This window comes from Hippocampus bargibanti, linkage group LG09 (assembly GCF_051943395.1).
Source record: "Hippocampus bargibanti isolate YZ-2025 linkage group LG09, ASM5194339v1, whole genome shotgun sequence".
Taxonomy (NCBI): domain Eukaryota; kingdom Metazoa; phylum Chordata; class Actinopteri; order Syngnathiformes; family Syngnathidae; genus Hippocampus; species Hippocampus bargibanti.
The window spans coordinates 19653238-19668598 of NC_142742.1; the positions used below are offsets into that span (position 1 = coordinate 19653238).

General features: G+C 40.5%; 1 protein-coding gene across 1 annotated transcript in view; it reads left to right on the forward strand.

Annotated features, from left to right (window-relative positions):
* The window catches only part of rbks (ribokinase), a 42445-nt gene that overhangs the window by 6724 nt on the left and 20360 nt on the right, over positions 1-15361 (forward strand). The window contains exons 3-7 of the mRNA XM_089004657.1: positions 5231-5363; positions 6635-6698; positions 7588-7650; positions 8199-8363; positions 12315-12406. Coding sequence (XP_088860783.1) covers positions 5231-5363; positions 6635-6698; positions 7588-7650; positions 8199-8363; positions 12315-12406 — 517 coding nt within the window. The remainder of the gene's footprint in view (positions 1-5230; positions 5364-6634; positions 6699-7587; positions 7651-8198; positions 8364-12314; positions 12407-15361) is intronic.

Genomic DNA, 15361 nt, shown 5'->3' on the forward strand with positions numbered 1-15361 from the left:
CTGAATGTCATTAAAATATAAATAAATAAAATTACATAAATAGTCCTGCTACACCATCTCGATCTCGATTCATGTTTCTCATGAACAATTTAACTGCCGATTCTGCATTGTATCCCGCTTTCAAAGGACATGAGTTATGACTTCAAATTTTAATAAGCTATGTGGGCATGGGGGGCTTTACAGATGGAGGTCAGACAGCGGCTAGGGTAGGCTATCAGGAATACGTTTCAAGCCTTCCAATGTGATGTGCCTGACTTTGAAGTGGAAAAATCCTGCTGTCTTGAAAAGTCGAACTTATCGCATTGCTAAATGACAGACAGACAGACAGACACGGTGTATGCTGCTGATCCACTAAAACACAAAAGGTCATTTTGTAGAAAGTTGCGTTGAATGAAACATCAGTGCACTTGTACATACATATACACAGAGGAGCACAGTCAGTCAGGAGTCTCACCCATTTTAAAGGATGTGCAGCGCCCCCTACTGTCAAACTTCATTGTATAGTCACACCTTTTACCTGTTAAGAACCTAAATTAAGGACATTCTTGAGCATTTCTAAAGCAACAACATTTTCTTTAAAAAAATAGTATTATACAGACTAAAATACAGGATGTGTTACAATTGGGCTCAGTTTTTTAGACTGTCCAATTTGTTTGTTTTTTCGCTCCTTGCATCAGCATGATTCATAAGTAGTTTGGTACATTATAGTACTGTGATTTTGCTATGACATCACACAGCTCGTGCTACAGACTACCTTTCATTTACTTACTTGCAGCACTGCACACAGCAATTTTAGAGGAGCAACTAGAAAATGTCTTGCGAAGTACATGTTCATAATTTTATATATATATATATATATATATATATACATACACACACGCACAAACTTGTACTGAGGACTGGTTTGGGAATTAATTTATAACAGCCAAAATGAGGTGAAGAACTACAGCTGGGTGATGAGCTGGCGTGTATAGCCACTCCCGAACAAGAACAACGTGACTTAGCCATGGAATTGAGGAGCAGAGTATGATAACAAAATATATTTCATCCCCACTCGACTGTTTAAAATCATAAGAAATATCACTAAACAGACAAAGGTAAACTGAATGAAAATGTTTAAAGGGGTAAAAATGAAAGCCACCTGGCCTTGCGTGAAAAAGTATGTGCCCCACTGAACCTAAACAATCATTGGGCCACTTTTGGCAGCAAGCAGCAAACACTTTCTATCACCAGCGTTGAGTTTTTCACATCTCTGTGAGGATATTTCGGCCCGCTCCTCCTTGCAGAATGGTTTTAATTCAGCAACAAACGAGGAATTTATGGCCCCCACCACTTTTTGATGTCAAATGTGACGATTATCTGATTATGACCTTATAGCATAGTTATATATCTCGCATTATATTATGTTGACTACTTGCTGCTGTAATCAAAAGTAGAATGAACATTAACTCAAGTTCTCTTCGTAGAATAGACAGCCCAAACCGTCACCCAATTATGACTTTTTTCTTCCTTTTGTTTTTTATTTTACAACAAATGGTATTGCCACAATCATACCTGACGGCTCTTCCTCCATGATTGTTGTTGCCAACGCGATGGTCACTGTTATGGCCTCAAACGTTTTTCCGTCCCTCCTCCCTCAGCAGCTTGATTTGACAAGATTGAGTCCAATTAAGTCGGGAGATGGGGATTTCTTAATATGTCCTGTTGTGTTGCCAGTGTTTTGACTGAGGATTTTATGGGAGCAATGTGATCGAGTTCCATTGTAAGAGATTACATTTATTTTGTTGCGTGATCCAGGCATGACGGTCATGTGTACTTGAGTATTGATCAGACAATAGCAGTTTTCTGTTCTCCATCCATCCATTTTCTCTACTGCGTTACCCTCACTGGTGTTGCGTGTACGCAAGCCTTCCCAGTTGACACCCTGGGATGATCGCAAGCCCAATCATAAATCACTGACAAAAGTATCAGCATAGCAAGGTCAATTTGGTCAATTTGACAATATTTTCACAGACCGGCGGATAAAGAAACATTCCAAAAACTTTTGTTTTTTACTCATTTTGCTAGTTTACGGTGGGCTAATTTTAGCGGTATGTATCACGTGACCTAGACAAGCGTTTTACCATGCGTCAGGAGTACGTCATAGATGGATGTAATCTGGTAATGTTTCACTTTTCATTTTATGTAAATTATTTATTCTTTCTGCGCGGCCCGGCACCAAATGATCCACGGACCGGTACCGGTCCGCGGCCCGGGGGTTGGGGACCTCTGCTTTAGAACAGGGGCGGGGGGCAATCCCAATACTGGAGGACCACTATCCTGCATGTTTTCTGTATCTCCCTGTTGCAACACACCAGATTCTAATGATCAGATCATCAGCAAGCTCGGTGAAAGGCTGTATTGCAGCTGTCCATTGGAATTGGGTGTGTTACAACAGTGAGAGTTGGAAAGCATGCAAGGTAGTAGCCCTCCAGGACTGGGATTGCCCACCCCTGCTTTAGAACAATAAAACCCGAGAGGTTTGATGAATTGGTGTCAATTGCTTGAATTTGTAATGTTTTAAAAATTTTTTCAAATAAAGGGTTATGTTGGGGTTGGTCCCTCTTTGGGTTTTTGATAAATTGATAGATAGGAATCCAAAGTTCAGAATTGTACCATCATTTGTTGGTATCTAGTACTTTTTTATCTAGTACTTTTGACAAATTCAACTGTGAGGAGAGCGATATTTGTTTCAGTATTGTATCAGTATTATCTCGAGGACTTGCACACTGCAAGAATCCAAACTAGGGCGCGGAAAATCCTACTGGACCCTCCGCACCCTGCCCACCACCTTTTCCAGCTACTCCCGTCAGGCAGGCGCTACCGATCCATGCGCACCAAATCCAGCAGACATTTAAACAGCTTCTTCTCCCAAGCAATTAACTCTTTGAACATTAGCCCAAATGGAACTGTATAGTGCCTCTTTGCAATTTTTTGATGATGATACTAGTGCAGCGTGTTGTACCAGAAACAAATTCCTTGTGTGTTCTACATACTTGGCAATAAAGATGATTCTGATTCTGATTCTAAAAGGATGGTAAGCTCAGAAGAAAATGGAGAAAACCAGTATCTGCTTCCGACCCAAAAACACAAGCTCATCTGTGGTGCATGGCAGAACTAAGGTCAGAACTTGGGCTTGCAAGGCAGCTTCTGAACCTGGCTCACGAGTCTTTATTAACAACATAACTCAGCAGAAGGAATTTTGGACTCTACATTTTGTCTATAAATTGAACTGAAATATAAAAATAAAAAAGTTTTGAAGTGATTAATCTTGATTTCATGATTTCTTGGCTTCCATCTGTTTCAGGTTAGCATAGTACAAAATCTGGCCCTACAAAACTGGAAATACTGGAATACTCCGCAAATAGACACACAACTTACTCACAAACAGACACACACACCCACACATATACACAAACACACTTGTAAATGCACGCCCACATAGCAACGTTTTGTCCGTGAATTACATCAAGGGAGTGAGACAAGATGATATAATTATGATGTGATTGAAGGGTTTCAGCTAGGATGAAAGGAAAGGTGTATAAAACGGTGGTGAGACCAGCCATAATGTTTGGACTGGAGACAGTGCCACTGAAGAAAAGACAGGAAGCAGAGCTGGAGGTAGCAGAGATGAAGATGTTGAGGTTCTCTTGGGGAGTGACCTGGTTGGATAGGATCAGGAATGAATATATCAGAGGGGCGACTCATATTAGAGGCTTTGGAGACAAAGTCAGAGAGGCCAGACTGAGATGGTTTGGACATGTCCAGAGGAGAGAGAGTGACTATACTGGGAGAAGGATGCTGATCCTTGAACTGCCAAGCAGGAGACAGAGAGGAAGACCAAAGAGGTATATGGATATTGTCAAAGATGACATGAAGGTAGCTGGTGTGATGCACAAAATAGGGTTAGATGGAGGATGAAGCCAAAAGGAAAAGAAGAGTCAGACAAGATGAAACTAAGGCCTGCTCTTAACATTGTAGGCTGTCCATTGTAGTGACCACTGTTTTTAAAAAGTTTCATGTCACATCACATCTGTTTCACTTCTGTGAGGGAAAATGTACTTTCGGCACTATGTATTTCTATCTTCCAGTGAAAGCATCATCAATCATACTTATACTGTAGTCTAATTTATGTCTGTCTAAATTCTTTTCAGATAGAATTTTATCAGCTGATCTTCCTCAGTTGCGACTAGTATTGGGTGTGTGATTTTAAATGTTCGCCCTTTGTGCTATTTCCTTCTTACCCCATTGCTGCCTTTCAGACCTCATATCCTGTTCCTGCTTTTGATATTGGAGTGTTTTTACACACAAATGCAAAAGCAGCATTTATAGCATCCTCTCATGTTCTGACTGACTCGGCTTACAGGAAATGCAGGGATTGAGGAAACATTTTTTTAATATATAGCACACCTGCATCAAACAAAGTTCCCCACACGTGCTTGATGTCTAAAAGAAAGTCAAACAACAGAGGGGGGGAAGCAATTTAATGACAACATTTTACCAACCGCAGGTCCTTTGGCTCTGTGGCCACGCTGGCCTGAGGCCAAACCACCACGTCTTGACGCATGCATGTTATCGTCGTCTTCTCTTTGCCCATATTACTCACCTTCTAGTCTCTATTGGTGGAGGACAGACAGCTCGTAAAGGCACCCACCTGGGCCAAAAAGTGGGGAGCACAGGGGCTGTACTTCAACCGACCTTGAGTCAGCTACTCTACTGTTTGCTTCTTCCATCGTTTTGGCAAATTTGAACACACTTGTGATATTTCAGATATCGGGTGTAAAGGGGTTTTTAATATTGTTTTTGGTGTGTTTTTTTTTAAAAAAAAACTTGATAGAGTAGTAGACATAAACTGCAAAGTGTAAAAAAATCAATAAATAAGTATGGAATGAGTTGATCCTAATAAATTACAGTAAAGTCTCGTTATATCGATATTCAAGGGAGTCCGAAAAAATATCGATATAACCGGGACTATCGATATATCCGACCCCGTTTGCATGTAATTTTCTCCGTGCGTGCATAGAAATAGTATCGATATAACCGGGACTATCGATATATCCGATATCGATATAACGAGACTTTACTGTATATGCAATGTTTGACCAAACCCAGCACACACTGTATAAAAGCTAAGCCATGTACATTTAAAATGTATCTTTGTGGTCACAGTATTTTTTGTTTTTACCCTCAGCCAATCAGCAAGGCTACCTAAAGAAGGGGAAACCATCCATGGTCACAACTTCTTCATTGGCTTTGGAGGGAAAGGGGCTAACCAGTGCATACAAGCAGCAAGAATGGGTGCCAAAACTGCAATGGTCGCCAAGGTATATACAGTAAAGATGTCTTAACTGTCTATCCGAGTCCCAATAATAAGGGTTTTGTCAGAGTAAAAAAGTCAACATGAGGGCATGCATACATTCCAGCCTTATACAGTTCTAAAGTCAATAAATCTTTGTAGACTTCTGGTGCATGAAGTGTTGTGTGTGGTTTTCTCTGGAGGAAGGTGCAGCTCAAGGAATTTCTGTGCATCGTTTGGGTCATGATGGAGTCAAAGGAACAGTCCTCCCTGCCATTATCACACCTGTAATCACACTACTTATCCAGTCAAAGACAGATCAAGCTGTTCCAAAAGTGCAAAATAGTCACATGGTAGATGTTGTGTTTGATCTGCATGGTATTTATGATGGGAATTTGTATCTGGTTCATGGCTGACAAAGGCCAGATGATGATTCACATACTTAATCAATTAGCAACTGTACATTCGCACTCCAACAGTTTACACCAAAGCAAATTATATTCCGACAACTTTTTTGCAACTCCCAAAACTTCATTTTCTGGAATAAACTCTCAATGTCTCATTTTCTCTTGATCAATACCAGACTGCGTGCATACGCCACCCACTCTTGCACGCCTCCAAACAGGCATATTCCCATACGACACAACCCGGCATCTCCGATCAGTAAGCATGGTGTGGCCTTTCAACCCTAGCACTAAAGCACCGACGCCCCACCTCTGTCAGAACAAAGAGGCCCGATCGATAACAACCTAGTGCAGGAGGAGCTCTCCGGGCATGGGGAGACGAGAACCCAAAAATAGACATTCTGGCTTATCAAAAACATTCAAGACAGAAGGCCACTCTTCAAAGTGAATGGGGCCAAGCAGCCAATACCCGCCCAACCCATCATCACACAGCTACGAGTACCCGTATTTTGGCATGATTTTTGGAGAGCGTGGGTTCGAAGCAGGTGCCTCAGGCCAAGGTGGGGACCCCCTCCACAACCCAAAGTGGCTATAGATGTGGACGGAAGAAAGAAAAATGAAGCGAGTTGGGCATGAAGAGGCGTAAAGGCGGGGTAATCGTGTCTTCAAGGCTTGGCACAGCTGGTCGTGTGTTTGCACGTGTTTGCTTTTGTTGACTTTTGTGTGTTCGCGTTTGCTTATTGTCGGTGGCGGCACCATGCCAGTATGCTGGCAGGGCACACGAAAATGCAACTCTTCTGAGATTTCAGTATACACTTTTCAAACGTTGCCGCTAACCAAGTCTGACCCTGCTTGACACCTTCCTTGTAATCGTTTTGTCTTCTGTCTATTCTAGCTTGGTAACGACTCCTTTGGAGACCGTTATATCCAGAATTTCATGGACAATGGCGTGTACACAGGTAAACACGAGCTTTTCCCAAGATATCATCAGCAGGCAAGCCTTTGAGTTTTAGGTAGGCTAAAACTTTCAATATTTTCACAAACAAAGGTTGCACCCAAATTATGTCAATACAGTGAAATTAGTTTTAATAGTTTATACACACAGGTGTGGTCCACTGTATAAAATTTGTCATCCAGTGTAGATGAGAACCTTGCTATTTGTATGTTAACTTTTTGCTTCAACAATCAAAAATAAATAAATCAATAAAAAATTAAATTGGATTGCAATAGCTACCAAAAATGTAACAACACCCTCCCATGAAAAGTTTCCTAAAACCAAGTTCTCAGGATCCGCATTTGAAAACTAACAGTTCCAAATGGTGTGCGTCAACACAGCACGCTTCTTTGTGCCCAAAGTAGTTGCCTTTTTTTTGACATGGGTGGAAGAAAAGTTAAAGATTGAGAAAAGAAATGACCACAAAAGAAGAAACATGGAAATCTGTCAATGTTTAGCTTACACAGCCAACAGACACCAAAAAGCACGTGTGCAAAGCATTCTATATGTTACTCAAGCTAGCTGAAGGAAAACCTTTACCACAATACAGTGGCCAAATTCCTGACTGAGCAACAGGTAAGCATATGTGACATATTCAAACAACATGCCTTCCAATAGCTCTCGATATCAAACCAGTGTGAATTATTTTTTGAAAAGGAAACTTGTCCTTGAATGCTTGCCTTTGATGAGGCAAGGAATTAATTAATGGCGTTTGTCAATTAGCAGAGGGGAGCCCACCGTCACTAATTACACAGCCCAACGTGGCCATCCATTTAACGAGAATGCGTGGTTTTAGAATCAAACTTGAAATTGTAGACAATGTTACTTTCTTTTTTCATTCTTCACTTTCTTAGGCTTTGTTGGACAGACCGCCAAAGCAGCCACCGGCGTTGCCTCCATCATTGTCAACGATGCAGGTAAAGGTTTTTTACTCTCGTTGACCCCACAGAAATCATCAGAAAAAGTGTAGTTTTTTTTTTAATTTGTTTAGTTTTTTTTTTATCTCGTATTTTTCAATCATAAATAACTGGCAATTAATCAGGGGTCCATATACTTTTTATGTATACAGTACTTCATGTGCCCGGTGATGTACTGGTGACCAATTCAGGGTGGAATCCACCTACCTATTATAGTTGTCCACCCCTGATGCTAAAATGGAAATACTGTATAAGTGTGAAACGAGATGGACGTGGATTTCATTTTTATTTTTATTTTTTTTTTTGCATGTACCCATAAATGACATGTACACTCATATGTCAAAGCTCTGGATACTGGGGTTACAATTGTAAAATCCATGAAAGCCTCTCATTTTGTTTTTTATGAGGGACTGAAACACAGATGGCTTTCCCCAACAATATCAACACCACAGTACATTTTTCCCACTTCTAAAGCCAAATGTACTGTAAATTGGTCGACATTCAGATCATTTGACAGCCAATCCGTGCATGCGGTTGTCTCCATGCAGGTGAGAATGCCATTGTGATTGTGGCTGGTGCCAACATGATGCTGAACAAGGAGGAGCTTCAGGATGCTCTTCCAGCTATCAGTTCTGCAAAAGTACTGGTTTGCCAGCTTGAGATTTCCCCCCAAATGTCTTTGCAGGCATTACGCATGGCTCAAGAAAATAAAGGTCAGTGGATGTCCACTGTATGGACTCTCATATATGAGTTCACCTTTGGAGTTGGACATATTTTAACAGTGTTATCATGGCAGATTCAGATATTTTGGAAAAGTTACATTTTATTGTTTGATTGCAGACAAAGGGGACTTAGGAATGATAGCTAAAATATCAAAATTTAACTTAAAAAATGTGTTATGTTATTTATTTATTTATTTCTTTGTGCATTTATTTATTTATTTATTTATTTATTTATTTATTTATTGTCAAAAGTAAATCCTATTTCTGAAAATCATGAGTCACAGGTTTTTTGTTTTGTTTTGTTTTGTTGTGTTTTTTTAAAGTAAACATTGCTGTCGCTAAAAGTGTTTGCATTTGATAACAGTGTCATACTGTTCTTGATTGGTTAGTGTATTCACTTTTGGGGCACTGTGGGGTTGGCATGTTTGGCTGTGTATCCAGGTACTGTACCACGTACATACAGTCTCGTGGTGATGCTGCTGTCTTCATTAGTTATAACGTGCACAGTTCCCCGATGAGATCCATCCCACCGGATGTTATTGTAATGAAAATCTTATATGCATCAGGGACATCATACGGGACAGAATGAGCACTGGCTCACGTAACACATGCTGCCCACTCAAAAGAGCAGATTTCATCCAAAGAAGAAATACTGTAGTGTCTACAAAGTGGGGTCTAATTCTTGATCCATGAGCGATTGAGATTAAGCGTCTCACAAACACGCAAGACAACTGTTTTCATTTGCAGTGTATTCCTCTATGTTCATATTTCATTCATAAGGATTTCCAAATCAGAGTGCCAATCAAACAACCATGGTACTTGCTTGCTTTCCTGCATCCCCTTACACCATGTCATGGTGACCAGGTTCCAGAATTTGTCATCCTGAACAACATCCTATTATTAGAAGCCCTCGGCGTCATGAAGACGTCTGAGGAGTTTCTCATCAGGGTCCGTCACTCGTAATCGATCGCTGCGCACTGCCAGAACGCAAACGTCAGAGCCATAACTGCCTTGCAGATGGGATGCCCAGATGGCCTCTCTGAACACCACCCTCTTTCACCGCGCTCCCCCTCTCTTACCATGTGGCAGCAGAGAGACGTGGAGACCAAACAGGCTTGGCAAAGAGGGCACCTCGACGTTGTGGAGCCATCCGTCTTGGGTGAATGCAATTCTCTGGAGGGATTGAGTGTTAATGCGTTTGGCATTGGAGACTTAACGCCGAGGATGACGCAAATTACGCAAATGTCAGTCGCCGGAGGCAATGTATACTGTAAATGCTGGCTTTCGGGAACACTTGTCAGAAGAACGTATGGAAAAAAAGAGGAAAATCATGTATTCTGTTTATTTAGAGATAATACAATGAAATTAACCCATAAAACTGCAGGAGTTTATAAATTCTTTTTTCATTGTTTCTCAAATCCAGAATAAATTAGACCTACTTCCCATCTTTTACGTACTAGCCAGTGACTCATGTGTGTACAAGCTACGTATCTTCCTGGTCCCATTTCCAAGTCTTCTTCAATCAGCAACAATAAGTTGTTTTTCACCACTGTATCAAAGAATTTTCCGCATTACTGATATTTGCCACATCTCCAGAACAGCCTTTGACGCAGGCAGATTAGGAACTACCAGACATGACTCAGTTTGTGTGAATCCCATAATTTCCACTTGTGTTCCATGAGCTGGGCTGTTCTATTTGTGTGCAAGTTTGTTCACGCAGTTCCACTGACGCCTGCAGAATAAACGGGTGTGATCAATATCAGTGAGGAAGATTTTGTCCTTCATCTATGTACTTGGGATTTCACAAAAGCCACAATTGCCTGCATATTGATTAGATTCCATCCTTAGCATTCTCTTGGAAGCTATTCCATGCACTCTTCAAGAGCTCAATTATTTGCCACCAGCACTGGAAATATCACGCTTGGCGCAAACACTGTAATCACGGCACAGATGGATGATCCAGGAACAGATAGAGCAAGCTAACATTTTTACACACTCCTCGGAATGGTCCATGATTTTAAGCAAATGTCAAAATTATTAACAACATGAGCATCCAATATAAGTTAGACTGTTTCATAAATTGGTGATTTTATGGTTTAAAATGTACACTGATGTCAGTTAAAAATACCATAGTTCCACATTTTTAACAATATTACCTAGCACTTTCTACTAATGTCCAGATCTTAACAATTGAGCAGATAACCTTGTAAAATTTGCTAATTAAAAACAGAATGATGTCATATTTGCTGCGCTTAAAGCACCGGTTGTTTAGGGTCATTATAATCAACATTTCTTGAATTATTTTTTTTTCCACACATGCACGAAGTGCTCATTTAACAGTGCTCAATTAAAATCATCCACACGTAGGGATCTTCTTGCAATTCCTTCTAGATGTACTTTTCATTTGTAGATCTTCTGCTTAGCTAATCTATTTATGCCTCTGCCTTGTCGACCATTTGCTTCTCCTGCAGAAAATGAGTGGAGCCGTTCTGGCATGGTCTCAAGTTAGGTGTATTCACTCCCATAACGGCGCAAACTCCTAACTGCACATGCCTACAAAAAAATCCCAAAAGATAACTTGATCACATCCGCAGACACCACACTTCACCTTTGATTTGCACCAGGCACTTAAGATCAAATCCAAATATTCATAGCCCAGAAACAGTTTTATTATTTTTGAAGAGTGAGCATGTCATGTTTCGACATGATCATTTTGATTGTGTATGTTGAAGTGGAAGCCATTATTTCCACCTAAAATCTACCTCAAAGCGCCACGTGGCACAAACCCACGTAGATGCTCTCCAATGTGCCCACGCAAACATACGCACGCACACACACGCGCTCGCACACACACACACACACACACACACACACACACATACTTACACTTTCCCAAACCGCATACACACTGGGCCAAAGCCAGGTTAGATATTGATGTACAAGAATATACACATCCCTAACACATAGACATTTGCAAGAGCCTTGATTTTGTATCCAGCGGGATGCAAATTAATCGCTTTGTTAAATCGGTATTCTCCTCACCCATACAAATGAATCGCAGCATTAGATGCATTAAGGCTTGCTGCTCATTAATATGCGTCATGATGTGATGTGCAACATGTACAGTTGATTCCAAATGTCTATATTCTACTCTTAAATATAAACACGGAAAAAGTCAGAGTGGATGTCACTCACACATTGACACGTCCACTGTACTGTATTGGGTTTAGACTTTATGTAGTCATGCAAATTCCATTTATACAACCTCATGTCACTCTGGGAATGCAACAGTTTTATCTGAAGGATCTGATCCTGGTTCTACCAGCTATTTTCCAAGTATGTTTTTTTTTTCCCAATGCTAATAAAATCATTTAAAATGACGCCTTTATGAAAGCGTTTACACCTCAACTTTACAGTAGAGCAATCCCCAGGAACGGAGTTGATGATCTTTCCTGTTCTATTGTTAAATGTTAATTAAGGTCACTCACACCCTTGGATTGGATTGGATTTGTCTTTATTAGTCTCGCAGTCGAGAAATTTACATTTCACAGCAGCAAAGAGATGAAAGTTGATCGTGTAGAAATGTGCCAAATGCAAAGATCTTAAATTTAAATGCCAAATATTTATGTTATGCAGATGAAAGCACTTTCTGGAACCATTTTATACTCACGTTTATTTTCCAGATGGGAGCACACATCAACTTAATTTTGGATTCTGCTTGACCAACAGTTTGTTTGGTCAGACACTAAACATGGATGGTGGCAATTATCAAGTAATTAGTAAATGTGTAATGCAGGACAAAATGTGTAATTCAGGACAATGTTATTTTACATGATGTAACCTTGAGGTATGGGTCACAAAGTCTTCATGCGTACAATTTTATAAATAAAACAAATGTGAGATAAACTTATCAATCACATTGACAACTGACTCTTGTTGCAGTTACTACAATATTCAACCCGGCGCCAGCGATCCCTGATTTGGATCCTGATTTCTATCGGCTCTCTGATGTGTTTTGCTGCAATGAGTCTGAGGTGATCAATCATACTTTTCTGTTGTTTCTTTTCCCCCATCAAAAAATTAGCATTTATTGTTCCTGACCATTAATTGACTGCTTAAATTTTCCAAACATTTTCATTTTTTTGTAATAATTTGAGCATCCAGTTACAATGTGACTGTTATGATATACATTACCAATCTAGAACGATTTTTGTGGCCCCGGAAGATTCCAGAGAGCCCACACATGCATACAGTACACCTTTCCACAATGATTCACCTGAGTCTATATCACTCTATCTTTTAAACGTAACAAACATTCTGGTGTAACAATGAGAATCGGGATCGCCGCCCTTTTACAGTCACGGTATGACTGGGTTGTGGGGTGATGACAGATGAGTGAAAGTGGGTGTGTTTTGATGGGTAATGCAGTGACAACAACAGAGCAGATGTGCTTTTTGGGTTAGTCAATCAGCCTTTGGGGTTCATGTGAACTGCTATTTGATGTCGTGTTGCAGAGCAGAAAGACTACAAGTAGCCAGGTGTGTATGCCTTGTCGTTAGAAGAACTTATGCATGAAAGAAGAGAGAATCAAAGTCTCCATTTACCCATCCAAGGCGTCATCATCCATCAAACATGGTATCACAAATGCCTGCTGCAAGCTCAATTTGAATGTAAACAACCCGCTGTGGCATCCATGAATGTATACGCGAGTTGATTCAGTTCTCCTTTCCCACATAGATCCGTTTTGATTTCAAGCGTCGACACACACGTCAACTCATCAATTCATCATTGCACCTATAGCAACTATGAAAAAACAAACAAATACATGTCTAGATAGGAATCATAATACACAGCCACATTCAGGACAGTCCGAAACCAGGTGATTAGCAGTTTTTTTGACGACGATACTAGTGCAGCGTGTTCTACCGGAAACAAATTCCTTGTGTGTTCTACATACTTGGCAATAAAGATGATTCTGATTCTGATTAATGAATAGTTCATCATATGCCTCAGCCAAGAGCTTTTTTTCATTCGTAACAAATATAACTTTACTAAATGATGGTGCAACACACTCAGGAATATCAATTTTCTTCCAGATAACGATTTTCACTGAAACTGATTTTTCTTGCAGTATATCATTCTGTAAATAAAACTGTCATTACAATTGTTCACAGTACTATAATGTCAATCACGTGCCAACACATATCACATCAGTCCACACTTTTTTTTTAAGTAAGCCGTCAAGATTTCGTCACTCGAAACTATACGATGAAATTATAAATGTAAGTATTTGTATTGTTTGGAAGCTTTCTTGTGACGTGTGTTTGTTTTTATCTTAGATGTGATATGTGTGCAGTAAATCTTCTTTTCCTTTCGGCTTTTCCTTTCAGGGGGTCGCCACAGCAAATGTGTGCAGTAAATGCATATTTAAATGTCATTTTATTCAACATTGATTGTTGTACATAGCTCTTGTTGGTCGGTGCAGTTTTAACCCTCCTCCAGCAATGTTGGTCATTTTGATAGAATGACAGTTATTCGATGAAAAGGTTTCTTCAGCCGTCATCTGTACAGCTGACGGCTGAAAGAAACCTTTTCATCGATGGACCACTCCTGTACGACTGAGAGCTTACACAGACGAATGACATTTATTGTTATCTATGTTTGCATGACTTTTTCAAAGAATGAGATCATATAATTAAGGTGTATCCTTATAGAGCCACCCCGGATACTCTTCAAGTCTAGACCACTGTGTACTATTCTTAATAATAAGTACATTTTAATGCCATGCCATTTATGTCTTTGACTGAATGAATCAAAATTGAGTATTTTATTGATCTATTTTACTTTCGTCCGGCCCCTTTCATACAATCTCAATAGACTGCTTCTCAGTGAGTTCACATAAACAACTATTTGAATGGAATGGTAAATAAAATGTATGTAGAATTGTTTGAGATAAAAAAAATCCCTTTATAGCCAAAACAATAAAACAATTCAAAAGACATTCAGCACGTCTTGGCTTCTTCTTTTCCTTTCGGCTTTTCCCCTCAGGCGTCGCCACAGCGAATCAATGTCCTCCATCTATCCCGGTTTTGTGCATCCTCTTCTCTCACACCAGCTACCTTCATGTCCTCTTTGACCACATCCATAAACCTCCTCTTCGGTCTTCCTCTCGGTCTCCTGCCTGGCAGTTCAAGGCTCAGCATCTTCCCCCGATATAGTCTCTCTCCTCTGGACATGTCCAAACCATCTCAGTCTGGCCTCTCTGACTTTCTCTCCAAAGCCTCTAATATGAGTTGTCCCTCTAATGTACTCATTCCTGATCCTATCCAACCTGGTCACTCCCAAATAAAACCTCAACATCTTCAGCTCTGCTACCTCCAGCTCTGCTTCCTGTCTTTTCTTCAGTGGCACTGTCTCCAGTCCAAACATAATGGCTGGTCTGACCACGGTTTTATACACGTTTCCTTTCATCCTAGCTGAAACCCTTCTATCACACATCACACCTGACATTTTTCTCCAGCCGCTCCAGCCTGCCTGGACACGTTTCTTAACCTCTTTTCCACACTCTCCATTGCTCTGGACAGTTGACCCCAAGTACTTAAAATCCTCCACCTTCTTTATCTCTTCCCCCTGTAGCATCACTCTTGCACTTGGATCCCTCTCATTCACACACATATATTCCGTCTTGCTGCGATTGATCTTCATTCCTCTCCTTTCCAGGGCATATCTCCACATCTCTAGTTTCTCCGCCACTTGTTCCCTGTTCTCGCTACAGATCACATTGTCATCTGCCAACATCATGGTCCAAGGAGATTCTTGTCTGTCAGCCTGTCCATCACCATAGCAAAACAAAGAAGGGGCTCAGAGCTGACCCCTGGTGGAGTCCCACCTCCACCTTGAATTCCCCAGTCATACCGACAGCACACCTCACAACTGTCTTACAGTCATGATACATGTCTTGCACCGCTCTGACATACTTTTCCGTCACT